This window comes from Paramormyrops kingsleyae, chromosome 7 (genome assembly GCF_048594095.1).
Source record: "Paramormyrops kingsleyae isolate MSU_618 chromosome 7, PKINGS_0.4, whole genome shotgun sequence".
NCBI lineage: Eukaryota > Metazoa > Chordata > Actinopteri > Osteoglossiformes > Mormyridae > Paramormyrops > Paramormyrops kingsleyae.
In genome coordinates this window covers 7,325,027-7,338,616 of record NC_132803.1, presented here as the reverse complement: position 1 = coordinate 7,338,616, position 13,590 = coordinate 7,325,027, and the positions used below count along the sequence as shown (strand labels likewise).

Here is a 13,590-nt window from a genome sequence, read left to right as displayed (position 1 = left end):
AGGGGTTAAGGTTGTCATAGTTATCATTAGCATTTTTGCCATAGAAATGAATGAGCGGTCCCCAAAAAGATATGATCACATGACTGTGTGTGTGTGTGTGTGAGAGAGAGAGAGTGTATCAGTTTTGTGGTGACGTGTAGTACCAAGACTCCACCCCTATATAGTAAAACAACAGTACAGTACACAATTGTACCAAAGAGGAAATCTTACAGTACTTACAGTAATTACTTGAGCCATTAGTAATTATCACAATTCATACTGAAGACATAACTGCAGAATTAGAAAAATCAAGGTTCATGCCTGTCATCATTCACAAAAATACTTTGTAAGGTACTTAATGTACTATGAGGAGTCATTGCATCAGTATTATTGCAATAACTTATTTTAAATGAGGACATTATTATATAATGCCAAATTAAACGAGGAACTTGTGTAATTAAAATGTAATAGCCTACTATCATATTATAGCAACTGAATATACTGCATACACTGCTTTTTATTCACAGGGTCAAAGTGACCATTGAATGATTTCATAAGTATGAAAATAAAGTAAATTATAAGTCAAGTCAAGTCAAGTAGGCTTTATTGTCACTTCAACCATATACAGGTAGTACACAGTGAAACGAAACAACGTTCCTCCAGGACCAAGGTGCTACATGCAACATAGATTTACAACATAAATTAACAGAAAAACTAAAACTAGCTAAGAGGCCTAGTTAGCTGGCTAGCAGAGACAAGACAGATTGGCAACATAATTTTACAACATAGAATAAAGTGCACGTTCGAATGTGCAAACAAGAGCAACAACAAAAGTGCGATAAACAAGACATAACATAACATAATAATATGGTGTTGAGGTGATGAGTTGAGGTAGTGGAGAAACAGTAGACGTTCCTTAACATAGCAGCAAGAATTTAGGAATTAGTGCAAAAAGTAATCCAGTATTCAATATTGTACTAAAGAGCATTTACAGGTTGGTGTGTACGATCGTTTGGTAGTGTAGGTCAGTGTGTTTGCGCTTGTGTTGATTAGTCAGTCCAGTCCCAATGTTTTGAGGTAGATGAGGTGAGCTGAGTGATAATGTTTGTGTGTGTGTGTGTGTGTGTGTGTGTGCAATTATCAGTCCAGTCTGTTTTTGTTGAGAAGACGGATGGCTTGTGGAAAAAAACTGTTACAAGCCATAGCCATCCCAATACAGTCCAGGAGAAAATTGGTGAGAAATTCAGGAACAGTATCAAAGACTACATTGTCTACCATTAATAAATACCAAATGATGGAATTTCTCATGTGTGGTTGTGATATACAATCTGCCTTACTTTATCTCACAAATGCTATCACTTTAGACAAAATCATCTGAAAACAAATAAACAAACAAATGAAAGCTGACTATATTTGGAAAGTTTCACATTTCCTTGGATTTCATGACTTACCTTCTAATATTCAGAAAATTTCAAATGAATGTAATTTTTATAGTATAGGTTAACTGTTTCCAAAGAGGACCCTTCATGGGTTTATAAAACTCAACATTATTCCACTGTAGTTAAGATATAAGAATGCATGTTGAGAAAAACCTAGTGATGACGTTTGTGTATGCGTTACTTAAAGGCCAAGAAGAGGGCGAATTTCATCCCAAGGAACAAATGTCGCAATGTGAAAAATGACGAAAGACAGTGTTGCAAGACTGATGCAGTGAAGGGCCTGTCAGCTGTAAGCACTGGGTTTGGTCTTTTCATTACTAGAATGGAACACATCTTCAACGCCTACAGCTAGACATTGCAGAACAGAATGAGAGGGCTACTACTGTTCAATGTTATCATCAACTTTCCACCTAAAACTTTCCGCCTGCAATTCAGCTCCTGAGTGAGCAGGATGTCAATAAAGCAGGAAACGGCGACAATGACTCTTGGTTTGAGTCAAAAAACGTTCCGTTGTGCATGCGGGTACTTCATGTTACTTTCTGTTTCTGATAAACAAAAAGAGATGGGCCTTAAAACTGTATAGTTATGATCATTTCTTAGAACGTGTTCTGTTGTCTATATTTCCTTAAAATCTTGTAATACTGTAATGACTACATTTATATACTGAGATCTCGCAATGAGAAATATATATGAAATCTGCTAACTACATAAATGTAATATAATGTAATTTCACCCCACATCACAATATATCGGAGTTCCTGGACTCCTGGAGTCCAGGTAATATCATTTGGAAAATTGTCTGTGAAACACAAGCTATTTCAAGAATAAAGTTTCGGTCCTGCATCTTAGTATAAGCAAAATTTGGTTGTAAGGCTTTCATTTATCCAGTTGCTAGGTACAAAAATTTACATCTTCGACAACACATTACGTTAGATCAGTGTGTCCCAACCCAATCCTTGGGGAACCCCGGACAGTCCACGTTTTTGCTTCCTCCCAGTTCCCAGCACACCTGTACCAGGTATTCGATGTTCCTGATTGGCTGGGAGCTGGGAGGGAGCAAAAACATGGACTGCCGGGGTTCCCCGAGGACTGGGTTGGGAAACACTGCGTTAGATGAAATTATCAAACTGAAATATGTAAAAATAGGGACATTTTGAGATATGTAGACATTAAAGGATATTTGTAATGTGTCATACTTGTCCACAGGGGGCAATATAGAATAATGAAATACAGAATTAAGCAGCAAATATTGACATTTTGCATATTAACAGGTATCTTCTAACTACTTGTACTGGTCTGGGTTGCAGTGGCGTTACGCCTTACATCTGACTTTTTTAGGTAAGTCCAGACCAACTGCAAGTCCCTGGAGCAAATTGTGAAGACAGCTGAGAGGATCACTGAGGTTTCTCGCCACCCATAACTGAACTCCACTGTGCATCCACTGTGCAACTGTAATCGCTGCAGACCCTTCCCACCCCTCCTATGGACTGTTCACCCCCCTGGTGTCTATTAGAAGGTACCAGAGCATCCAGACCAGCACTGCCAGTGCAGCAGCTTTTCCCTCCCTCCCAGTTCCCACCCTGAATGTGCCACGCTGATCGCTGTCCCCCCTGTGTTTCTGTTAGTTCCCACCCTGAATGTGAGAGCCACGCTGATCGCTGTCCCCCCTGTGTTTCTGTTAGTTCCCACCCTGAATGTGCCACGCTGATCGCTGTCCCCCCTGTGTTTCTGTTAGTTCCCACCCTGAATGTGAGTGCCACGCTGATCGCTGTCCCCCCTGTGTTTCTGTTAGTTCCCACCCTGAATGTGAGAGCCACGCTGATCGCTGTCCCCCCTGTGTTTCTGTTAGTTCCCACCCTGAATGTGCCACGCTGATCGCTGTACCCCCTGTGTTTCTGTTAGTTCCCACCCTGAATGTGAGTGCCACGCTGATCACCGTCTCCCCTGTGCTTGCTGCCGATAATCATCTCTGGCAGGGTGTTTTTAATAAATGCAGGAATATCATTCCATTTCGTAAAGAGCTGTGTTTATTGTCAAAACTGTGACCCACACAATGATGTAAACATCTCAATGTTAGAATCGATTTTCAAATGAAAACATTCAGGTCGAAAGAATATCAGGTTTAAACCTACAAATGCGTACCTGTGCCTGCCACATAAGTTTCACGATTACAAATGAAACAAATGTTTCTTTTTTTCTCCTCCAATTACTGTTTTTCTCCTTCCATCATTTTTTCTCACCTCCCATCTTAGTGTTGCCATATTAAAGTTACTACAAACAGTTAAAATCCTTGGAAGGCCCAATGACAGCTTGCACCTATACCACATCAAATTTATTGTGCGAGATAATGATTAAGAACATTAACCAGGTGGGTATGATTTGTGGTTAACGTGCCTTAACGATCCACATGTCACTGTCTGGAGTTGCACTTCCAGCTAGCCTTCACTGGTGAGTGGCTGATGGACAGGCCATCCACATATTCTGGCCAGGCTCCACCTGAAAGACCTACATGGAGCCGTCTTGTGAGCCACCACCTGCAAGATCAAAGGTGAACGTTGCCTTTGGAGATATGGAATGTTACCCCTCTTAAGGGGAAAGAGCCTGAGTTTGTTGAGAAACAAAGAGGTTTTGGCTAGATAGAATCAGACATACCTCCATGCACAGCGTGGACTGTGGAACCTCATGTCTTGATCAGCGTTGGGACCCCTTCTTTCCTGAGGTTCCCATAGTGAAAGTCCTTAGGCAGATGTTCGTATACTCACAAGTCCTAGGCCGAGGGTTATACAACTGGAACTTTCCCAGTGGAAAAGTAGGTTGCCTTCAAGTGACTGCGAGTTTCAAAGATAAAAACTCTAGCTGTTGTTTGTGTGGATTCACCAAAGAGCAGTTTGAAATACCTATGAAGAACGTTATTTGGGATACCCAGTGTTCTTATACGATGTGTCAGAAGCTTTAAAGAGGACTGCTTACAGACTTGGGAGAGGTGTCTGTATGAGGGTTTCTCAAGGCAGATGAATGGTACCCAGACGCCTGAAAGACTGCAGAGAAGGTTTTCATGGAGGCAAAAGCCATGGAGTGAGGTTGTTGGGTTACCTCAAAGATGTAAAAGCCATTTAGAGTGGGTGTTGTCCACTAGACGTAGGACCGGACATCCAGTAGGACTTCAACGTGATGTTCCAGCTATCTGCAGATGATGTCAAGCTTTTGGCCTCATCTGACAAAGACTTCCTGGACATACTTGATTTGATGCCAAGGGGCAGGGATGAGAATCAGCACCTCCAAATACGAGGCTACAATGCTCTCTCACAAAAGAGTGGAGCGTTTGTTTAATTAAGTCTTGGAGGAGATGTTGCCCTTAGTGAATAATTTTAAGTACCTAGTACCTTATATTTAAGAACCTTATACATTATTGTAATATGAATCCATTTATCATATCTGTGTTTAGTATCACATCAAAACTTTTAATGTGTTCAGTTCAGTGTAAAGCACATACACATATTTGGGATTGTACAGTATAGTTTGTTCATAATGCAGATACTGCCTAATAAATGAAGCAACCATTTACTTTAAAAGATAAAACAGTAAAATTACACTCATGAAATTGTGCATTTAACTTGCTGTTATAGATTGCTTTTCTATTTTTGCGATTGTAGAGCAAACCTGTGACCCGATTTGAACCATTTTTTTAATCTGCACCTGTTTGTTTGCAGTTTTGTTACGTCTCCCCAAATTCTGCAAATCTATAAAGGGTGCATTGCAGGAGGCCTCCGGTGAGAGAAACAAATCATAAGAATTCAGCATTTTATCGTGTCATTATTATTTCATCAGCCATCACCCAAAGAAACATTGTGGTTTCATTTTATCCCACTGTCAATATACCATCTATTCATCTCTCAAATAAAATCATGAGACTCATTCCGCAGTATTTCAGCTCTCAAGAGGAAGAAAGATGCCATACTAGACGATAATTGTACTTAAGGTAAAACATAATGGATATAGGACGTGGTGCTAATTTTATTTAAATATGTATGATTGTACAGCTGAGCTCTTAAACTTAGCCGAAGCATATTTACAGTATGGGTGATGTGTTTATGGGTTTTACCCAGGCTGCATTACCAGCCGAGTGGGCCTGTGGTTTCGTAAGGGGCCCGGAGGAGCGCAGCAACGGGGGTCGTGTGGTGTAAGCTAGCGGACCACCACAGGCTGCACGGCGCATGGCGCGCTCTCTGCAAACTCATGCAACAACACCTTTTTAACGAATGCACAAAAATAACAAGACATAAAAGACACCAAATGCGTTTGCACTAGCATGGTTACAGGGTTACATGTGTATATTTGTTTCAATTCCCTCTTAGCATTCTCAGCTTCGTTTACTTCTCTGAAATGTTCCTCTGCTCTTTTATTACATAATATAAGAAATATGAGAATATATCCACAAAGAAAATGCCATATAATTATTGGGCACTTTCATTGTGCTTCTCTTAATTTTCCTTTTTTGGATAGCGTGTTTGAAATACAGTGTATTTATGCCCATGTAGGTTATATAGGTCATATTAGGTTGTATCATATAATTTGGTTCTTAGGATGAATAATGTGAAATCAATATTGTTTATAACATAGAACGTAAATGTTAAAATAACTGGCTTTTAAGCAGGGGCGTCAGAAGCATTTTGAATGTGTGTGCGTGGGGGGGCACACTGGCATAAAACTAATATTTTATGTTAAATGTGGGGGGGTCAAAACGAATAATTATGAAATATGAGGGGGACCCATCCCCTTAGAGTTAATAGCGGCGACGCCCATGCTTTTAAGTATTTTAACACCTTTGAATATTCTGCTTTCCGTGAATTCCCTGAATTATATTTATACAGTCTTATGGTTTCCTACACACTGTAACAATTGTTTAGTTGTGATTTTGCGAGTAGATCGGTAACAGTTCTTTTCCTATAATACCCGTGTGCACACCGATTTTTTTTTCAGACCTATACATTGAATGTATTTTAACTGGCTATTATGGAAAATTTCTACGTAGTATTATAGACTGCTCCATCTCTAATTTATTACCGCAACGTGTCCCGCTGTCTCTGTTTAATAGTTTATTAATAATAATAATAATAATAATAATAATCAGGTTAATAATGTTTTGTGAAGTTGTTTACAATGACTTTTAAATGGTGTGACTAACCAATCCCAATGCAAGTTAATCAATCTTCAAAATAAACTTAATTACTATAAGCTACATTTAGTCTATCATTTATTCGAAGATACAATCGTGTATGTTAAATATCAGTTAAATATCAAAAATGCCTAAGCGTATTTATATAAATATTTTCTGTGAGCGTAATATATATATATTTATATGTGATTCATTTGATGACCAAATATCTATGTGTACCCAGTGATGTTTTATCTAGACTTGTATTTCATGTATTTTTTTCTGTAGCAATCCTAATTTTATATACCGTTTTATATTTTTATTATAAACCTTGTAATATAATTTAATAATATATTAAATTAGCCTTTCAGTTTAACTTAGTGTTAAGTAAAGCGAATCTCGTTTTCTCAATGTATTTTATTGTAAGAAGTCTTATTTAAAATAGGCAGTGTACTGAGATGGAGTAACGTCGTCTCCCCTGACTTGACATCGATATTCTTGCAGTTCGTGCGTGTGCGCGTCTTTGACAGAGGGGGAGACACTACAGGCGGCTGTTTAAAGCATCCTGTAAAGTCCCAACATCATCATTTTAGCAAAAGAAAAACTGCTGACGAAAATGTACCAAATGCTTATTTCACTGTTGATCCTGTTTAACTGTAAGTATATCATTTATTTAAATTACTGATATTGTCTTATATAATTAGCCGACATACCATCAATATTTAAATTATGTAATTACCTGGCAAATGATAGGTTCATCGCTGATTTTACACACCACCAAGCAGAGAATTATTCGCATGCTAAAAAGTACGATTCAATGTGCTAATTGTATAAAATGTATTGATTCTGAACTCCTTAATAATTAAGACGTTATATTTGAGACATTTTTTAAAACACGTGTAATATAGTAGACCCATTTATTTTATTGCCATAGGCCTACAGGTCAGATTTTAACTCATCACTTATCGTTATGCAAATCGTTCGTTTAAAAAATAAATTGAAAAATTTATATACACTATCTAACTGTAGTTCTGCCAATTTGTGTGTGAAGATTTCATTTCAGGTGCTTGCCTAACAACAGAAGAGCTCAGTGAAGTGAAAATCACATGTAAAATGTCACCCCCGGGTACCATCGTGTTCTGGTTCCGAGTCCTGGAGACTGGTATTGAGGCCATAGGAACATTTAACATTGAAGGGGACCCTAAAATGGTGCCCGATAGTAATGTGTTTGACTACAGAAATATGAAAAGAGATAAAGCAATACTTTTGAAAAGTTTTCAGAAGAACCGTGACAGCGGCATTTATGGTTGTGGGAAACTGAACGGCAACAAATTGGATTTCGGACCATTGACCTCCATTGAAGGACACCCTGGTGAGCTGAGTATGCACACTACGTATATTAATATGATGATATTAATACGATAATATCGCATCGTTTTATTTCAAAATGTTAATTATGACATACAGGTATTAAGATTGATTCTTCTGCTTTATTCAGAAATAACACCTGCAGTAAAGGCGGTTACAGCACATGTCACTCCCGGCAGCACCGCGAAGCCCTGCCAATGCCGAACTCCCGCCCGTAAGTATACTGTCAGTCAGGGTAGCGGGTGGATGGATAGGGGGGCTGGTGGCAAACTGTTTATGAATTAAGCCAAATAATACACTTTTATTTGTGGGGGAGGTGGGGGGGCTAAAAACATTTTAGGGGGGGCAAAGCCCCCCTAGAATAGCCCTAACGACGTCCCTGCTGTGAACCATATTGCATCTAATCATTTTTATAGATTAAATGTACATTAAATGCATATAAACAGCCACCCTAACTTTCAGATGCTTAGCTAGCTGTCATGTAATTTTAATTGTCAGTCAGCGGTTCAGGTAAAATGTCCTTGCTTGGATTTTAATTCACTCCTTTAACTCCTTACTCATAATAATTCTGGCAAACCCATTATGCAATGTACCATCGTGGTTGTTCACTAATTACTGCATTAATTTATATATTTATTTTAAATCATTTTAAGTATTTTTTCGAATATCAATATGTTCACGAGTAATAGAACGAGAATCACATAAATTATATGTAGTATTCCCTATGCAAACGAATTAAAGACGAACACTAACAAAAGGGTATAAATTAAAGGCTCTCACAGGTAACATGGAAGACCAATATGCATACTTATGGCATCGGACCTACCAGTAACATTTGGTAAAAAGTTTTTTTTTTTTTTTTTTTTAAGTGTTGCATGCAGTCACTATAAAGCATGAAATGCAATTGATCCAACATATGTTTTGCAGAGACTAAGTCTAAGCTCGGTGAAGGCTGTCCAATAGTCATTTGGGCTCCATTAACTGCTGCTTGTAGCCTAATCTTCCTCATCCTCATCATCATCATATGTCACTGCAACCGTAAGTGCCACACTCTATAACGCACACCTGTCTGCTGTTAGATTTCCCAGGTCTTCTGAACCTGTTTTCTTCTCTACCTTTTGATATATACATTCCCCTTATTGAACATGGGTTGGAACTTGCCTATCCCTTGCCAAAGTGTTCAATCAAATAATTCAGAAGTTTAAGAACAACATTTATCAAGGCATAATTGCAATGCGTTTGTGGATTTGGGGATTTCACTCTCAGCAGTTCATATATTTCATTAAAAGATTTCAGGGAAAACTTTGTGCCTGAAGGGAAAAGTCAAAATGCAGTAATGAGCCCACCTGGTTATGTAAGGGATAATTTACAGGCAGCCGGTAGTTATCGCAGAAATAAGCCCCGACAGTGTGATCAGGACCCGACGCGAATTTGAAACATTTTATTGGCATATTTGTTTTAAATTAACATTTTTAAACGGTAATCTTTGTTGGCGCGGAGGTATTGTAAACATACAAGTAGTACCGGCTATGCGTTATTACTTTGGAGCGGTTATTATTTGAAAAGAACGAACCTGCAAATGTCTCAACTGACCAATCAGAATCAAGCATTCCAGAGAGCCGTGTAATAAATATGTATAATATGGCGTCATCAAAGGGATCACAGACATTTCTGAGTCTTGCTCCATCCTTGCTAATGAACAAGTGACCTTTCGGTTAATCATCCTTTTATACCCGGGCATGATAACGTCACCTATTCAAGGCATTTTTTGAATATTGCGTGACGTTCATAGTCTTAGGGTGCCTCATCTCAGCTTTTTGGAACTTTTTGCAGGCATCAAATTTTGAATGAGCATATATTTCCTAAAAATAATGTTTTAAAGTTAAAACACCACATTCTAAATATCCTTTTATTTGTTTCAGTTTAAAGCAGGTCAAAGTGGATTTTCAAATTGCTACTTTCTGTTTTTATTTGCATTTTACATACAATCCAAACTTTTTTTGAATTGAGTTTTTTTTTTGTAATGCAGAAATATTTTAGTAATATACATTTCACAAAATTTATAATTTTTGTAATTGTCCATTTTTAATTTCATGTAGGAATTAGAACAAGACGATGCCCTCACCATCACAGGAGGAAGTAAGTTTTTCAAAATATTTTCCAAATACTTTCACAACAAATTTTAACATATTTTAGCAACTATAAAATGTAGTAATTTTCCCCATATGTAGAAAATCAAAAAAATACATTTACCAAAGAAATGCTTGACCACCTAACAGAAATTCTATCATGAAGCCCTCATGTAAATGTTTTATTTCTCAGGCCTAAGAATGTCACACCAGCCCGACAGGCTATGGGAGACAGATACCACTGATCAGGCAGGGGTAGGACCCCATCTCAATGTCACAATCAACTGCCAAATTGTACTTTTATAGCGATTTTACTCCTTTTGTAGAACAACAGTACATATAATTCTTTTGTATTTTAAGATGATTTTAAGTGTATATATTTTAACAGTAATGTGTTAGCACACATGGTCATTATCAGATCAATGTACATTTTAAAATGGATTAAGTTTGAATTCAGTAGATATTTTCCATCATGTACCCTTTACCAAGCAAGAGTCATACGGTCTCTGGTTTCATCATGTGTACATATGACAGCTGCAATAAACCAACTAATTATCAAAATAATAATCAAACAGAACTTTGACCAGCAAAGTTTTTAAATGAAAATGCATAACGTTTAAACACTGGATTTATAAAATAACTATAATAGCATTTGATATGAGACCTTCCAGGATAAATCAGGAACAAATTCCTGTCTCTAGATTTTGTTCTTTACAGCTGAGAGATGTAATTAATTTCACAAGTAAAGAACTTCTGATCACACCCAGTTAGCCTGTTAAATGTTTTAAACATACTTATCAATACATCACACACACAATAACTCCGACTTAGAACCTGGTATAAATGGGCTGGTATAAATACAGAATGATGTTCTCCTTTATATTATGAAACTGTATGCGTGTGTGCAAAAATTTTATGACTATCCCCATGTGAAGGAAGTAATGTTGACTGTATAGTGAAAATGGTGCATGCAATGGTCTGGGATGAATTAGACAGTAAGCTAGGGTTTGGTACTAGCAGTCGATGTGATGAATGCAGAAGTAATGGAGCCAGAGATAAAGATCTGGGGTGCGTTTCCCGGAGCCATCTTAGTGCTACGTCATTCGTGGTTCATGAGGTTGAGTCGACACTGCAGGTTAATTTACATAAGTGTAATATATTTTCCCCCAGTAAACACAACCTTAGTAGTCAATGTAGCACATTGGACATTTTCTAATGTTAAGGCAGGAATGTAACTTTTTTTGCCTATTGTGCCATTGCTTGTCCAAATACCATTGACAAACATATTGGTGCACACAAGTATTTTGTAGAACAAATAAAAATAAAATGGTGTGATGCTACAATCTGGGGAAGCGGGTTTGTGCACCTACTTGGCGAAAATCATATTTACGGTTAGATGATTCAGTTTGTTAATCTTGTATTTCATTTTTAGGTTCTCCCCAGTTCTGATTAACGCAACATTTTGAAGCATTCCTGCAGTGTTACATTTATAAAGAACGGCACTTTCTCTCCTGCTGCATGAAGGGAATAATCAATTGCGGAACCATCACTGTCAACCAATCTGGCACCCTTCGCCTAGTTACGTTGCACTTAAGCAACCTCTTAAAGGATAGTTTGGGGACCATGTGTCGAAAAGGAAAGAACTTTAGTAAGGTCTATCTTTTACATCTTCATAAGACGCTAATAGTCACCGTTATTGGGGAACCCAGCCCTGGCCCATGTCAAAGTCACTCAGATCTTTACTCCTGCCCATTTAATCTGCTTTCAGCATGTTGACTGCGATTACTGAAGATTTAGCATCTAATTTATCCCAGACCTTCACATGCACAATTTTCACTACATAGTCAACACTACTTTGATGTGGGGGTGGTGATAATGTTTTGGTTCATTGGTGTACATGTGTTTGGTACCTGTTGTTTGTAACAGACTGATATCAACCCCTTGTATATATACTACTTAAAAAAAAAAAAAAAAAAAAAACCTTTTTCTTGTTAAAGTAATAACAAAAGACAACAAAACTAAATTCATTTTAGTCCTCTGCAGGCCAGTAGCCAGAAATAAATTTTGCGGGAGGTCTGGCAACCCTACTGGGGTTGCCATTCGGCAGACTCTGCCTACCTGGGGGGTCTCCTTTGGTTCATTTCACCAAGCAAAGCTACTTTCGAACTGGTTATTTAGTTCAGATCAGGCTACGTGCCTGGTCCTCTGTATATAAAAATGCACATACTGAGAAATCCAAATGAAAACATTAAAAGCAAACAATTATCAAGAACAATGTGAATGTTTACCCTGTACTGATAATTTAAAGGCATTTTTAATGACATTCACTACAACATACAGGTGCGAAGCTGACAGGACTGTAACATAAACATTGAGAAGTGTTCTTACACCATATTTTATTTGCATTTAATTCAGGTCTCTACTACAGTGAAATATATATTCAGTACAACAGGAGCAGGCAGAGGAACTAAAGTACTACAACTTTGATGTACAGTGCTATCCCCACTGAAGTGTCTGTGTATAATTGCCCAGAGGGGGCATATTTGGTTTCCTTCAGAAACCAAAGCATAGATTTGTTTAGGCACTTAAACAATTCATGTAAACAATCCCTGAAAGTATTATTAACAGGATATATAGATGGGGAGCTTGAAAAGTAATTGGACAGCTCATTATTCTGTCTCAGTCTATTTTTGAGACAACCCTCATATTAAAATGGTGTGTAACACAAATGTAAATCAAACATGATCAAAATAAAAATAATCAGGTAATTTCGCTTAAGGTCATTTGTGTTGTAAACCATACCAGAACACACTGAGCTGTACAATAGTGTCATATTGAATAAGTACAAAACAAATATTCCACCACCCATCAAGATAAACGACAGCATCCACTGAAACCCAAAACATTCTGTTCACATTCACATTACACTTTCCATAACATACACGCTACCCGCAATGTTTCTGTAATGTGTCCCAAAACCCTTGTGCAGAACATCTGAATTATTACCTATATAGGTTCAGTTTATACACTCACTTTTTTGTTAATTTTATTCAGGAAATTATTTAATTTTATTCAGTGAATACTGAACTGACTATACATGTTACATCTCAGCCATTTTAATATATATATTATTTCTAAAGAACCATAAAGAAACTCCCAGTTTATTATTACTATAAAAATGTATAAGGCAGTGGGGTGCTAAGGGCTTTTACATGCATTCTTTAGTAACAAGCAAGAAAACAGTTGCCTAATCATTTATTTGAGAATTATTTTTCACCTTCTACAGAACAATGTAAGCAGTATTCCATATTGATGTGACTTTGGATCCAGCAAAAGGCTTTTGATATCAGGAAGCGTTTATCACAACCTGCATGAAAACATGAATGTCAGATGTCAGTTACAGAACATCACCCACACATTTTCATTTAGTTTATTGAACACAAGCATGCACACACATTCACATTACAAATGCAGAGGAAATTCCATTACACTTGTGAAAACTGTGCTTGTGTTTCTTCTG

At 37.5% G+C, this 13,590-nt stretch overlaps 2 protein-coding genes across 17 annotated transcripts in view; one reads left to right on the top strand and one right to left on the bottom strand.

The window, feature by feature from the left end:
* The first annotated feature begins 5,379 nt into the window (after positions 1-5,379).
* On the top strand, positions 5,380-13,315 carry cd8a (CD8a molecule). 3 transcript variants are annotated; one of them, XM_023811727.2, is made up of 7 exons: positions 5,380-5,397; positions 7,078-7,229; positions 7,625-7,954; positions 8,072-8,155; positions 8,869-8,979; positions 10,041-10,080; positions 10,264-13,315. In XM_023811727.2, exons 2-7 carry the CDS (start codon positions 7,190-7,192, stop codon positions 10,313-10,315), a joined length of 657 nt encoding a protein of 218 aa, XP_023667495.1. In that variant the 5' UTR covers positions 5,380-5,397; positions 7,078-7,189; the 3' UTR covers positions 10,316-13,315. The 3 variants fall into 3 exon arrangements, with proteins under 3 accessions (XP_023667495.1, XP_023667496.1, XP_023667497.1); XM_023811728.2 differs by lacking the exon at positions 5,380-5,397 and having other exon boundaries at positions 7,060-7,229; XM_023811729.2 differs by lacking the exon at positions 5,380-5,397 and having other exon boundaries at positions 7,625-7,945.
* cast (calpastatin) overlaps positions 12,450-13,590 on the bottom strand; it is a 56,285-nt gene continuing 55,144 nt past the window's right edge. For all 14 annotated transcript variants that reach the window (XM_072714159.1, XM_072714165.1, XM_072714168.1 and 11 more), the window contains one exon: positions 12,450-13,437. The gene's annotated coding sequence lies outside the window, so the exon portion shown is untranslated. The remainder of the gene's footprint in view (positions 13,438-13,590) is intronic.

Bases quoted from the DNA above. Each gene is read 5' to 3' on its own strand.
- cd8a (XM_023811727.2), top strand. From the start codon at position 7,190: ATGTACCAAATGCTTATTTCACTGTTGATCCTGTTTAACT. The intron at 8,156-8,868 runs GTAAGTATACTG...TATGTTTTGCAG, and splicing joins CCAATGCCGAACTCCCGCCC to AGACTAAGTCTAAGCTCGGT. The intron at 8,980-10,040 runs GTAAGTGCCACA...AATTTCATGTAG, and splicing joins CATCATATGTCACTGCAACC to GAATTAGAACAAGACGATGC.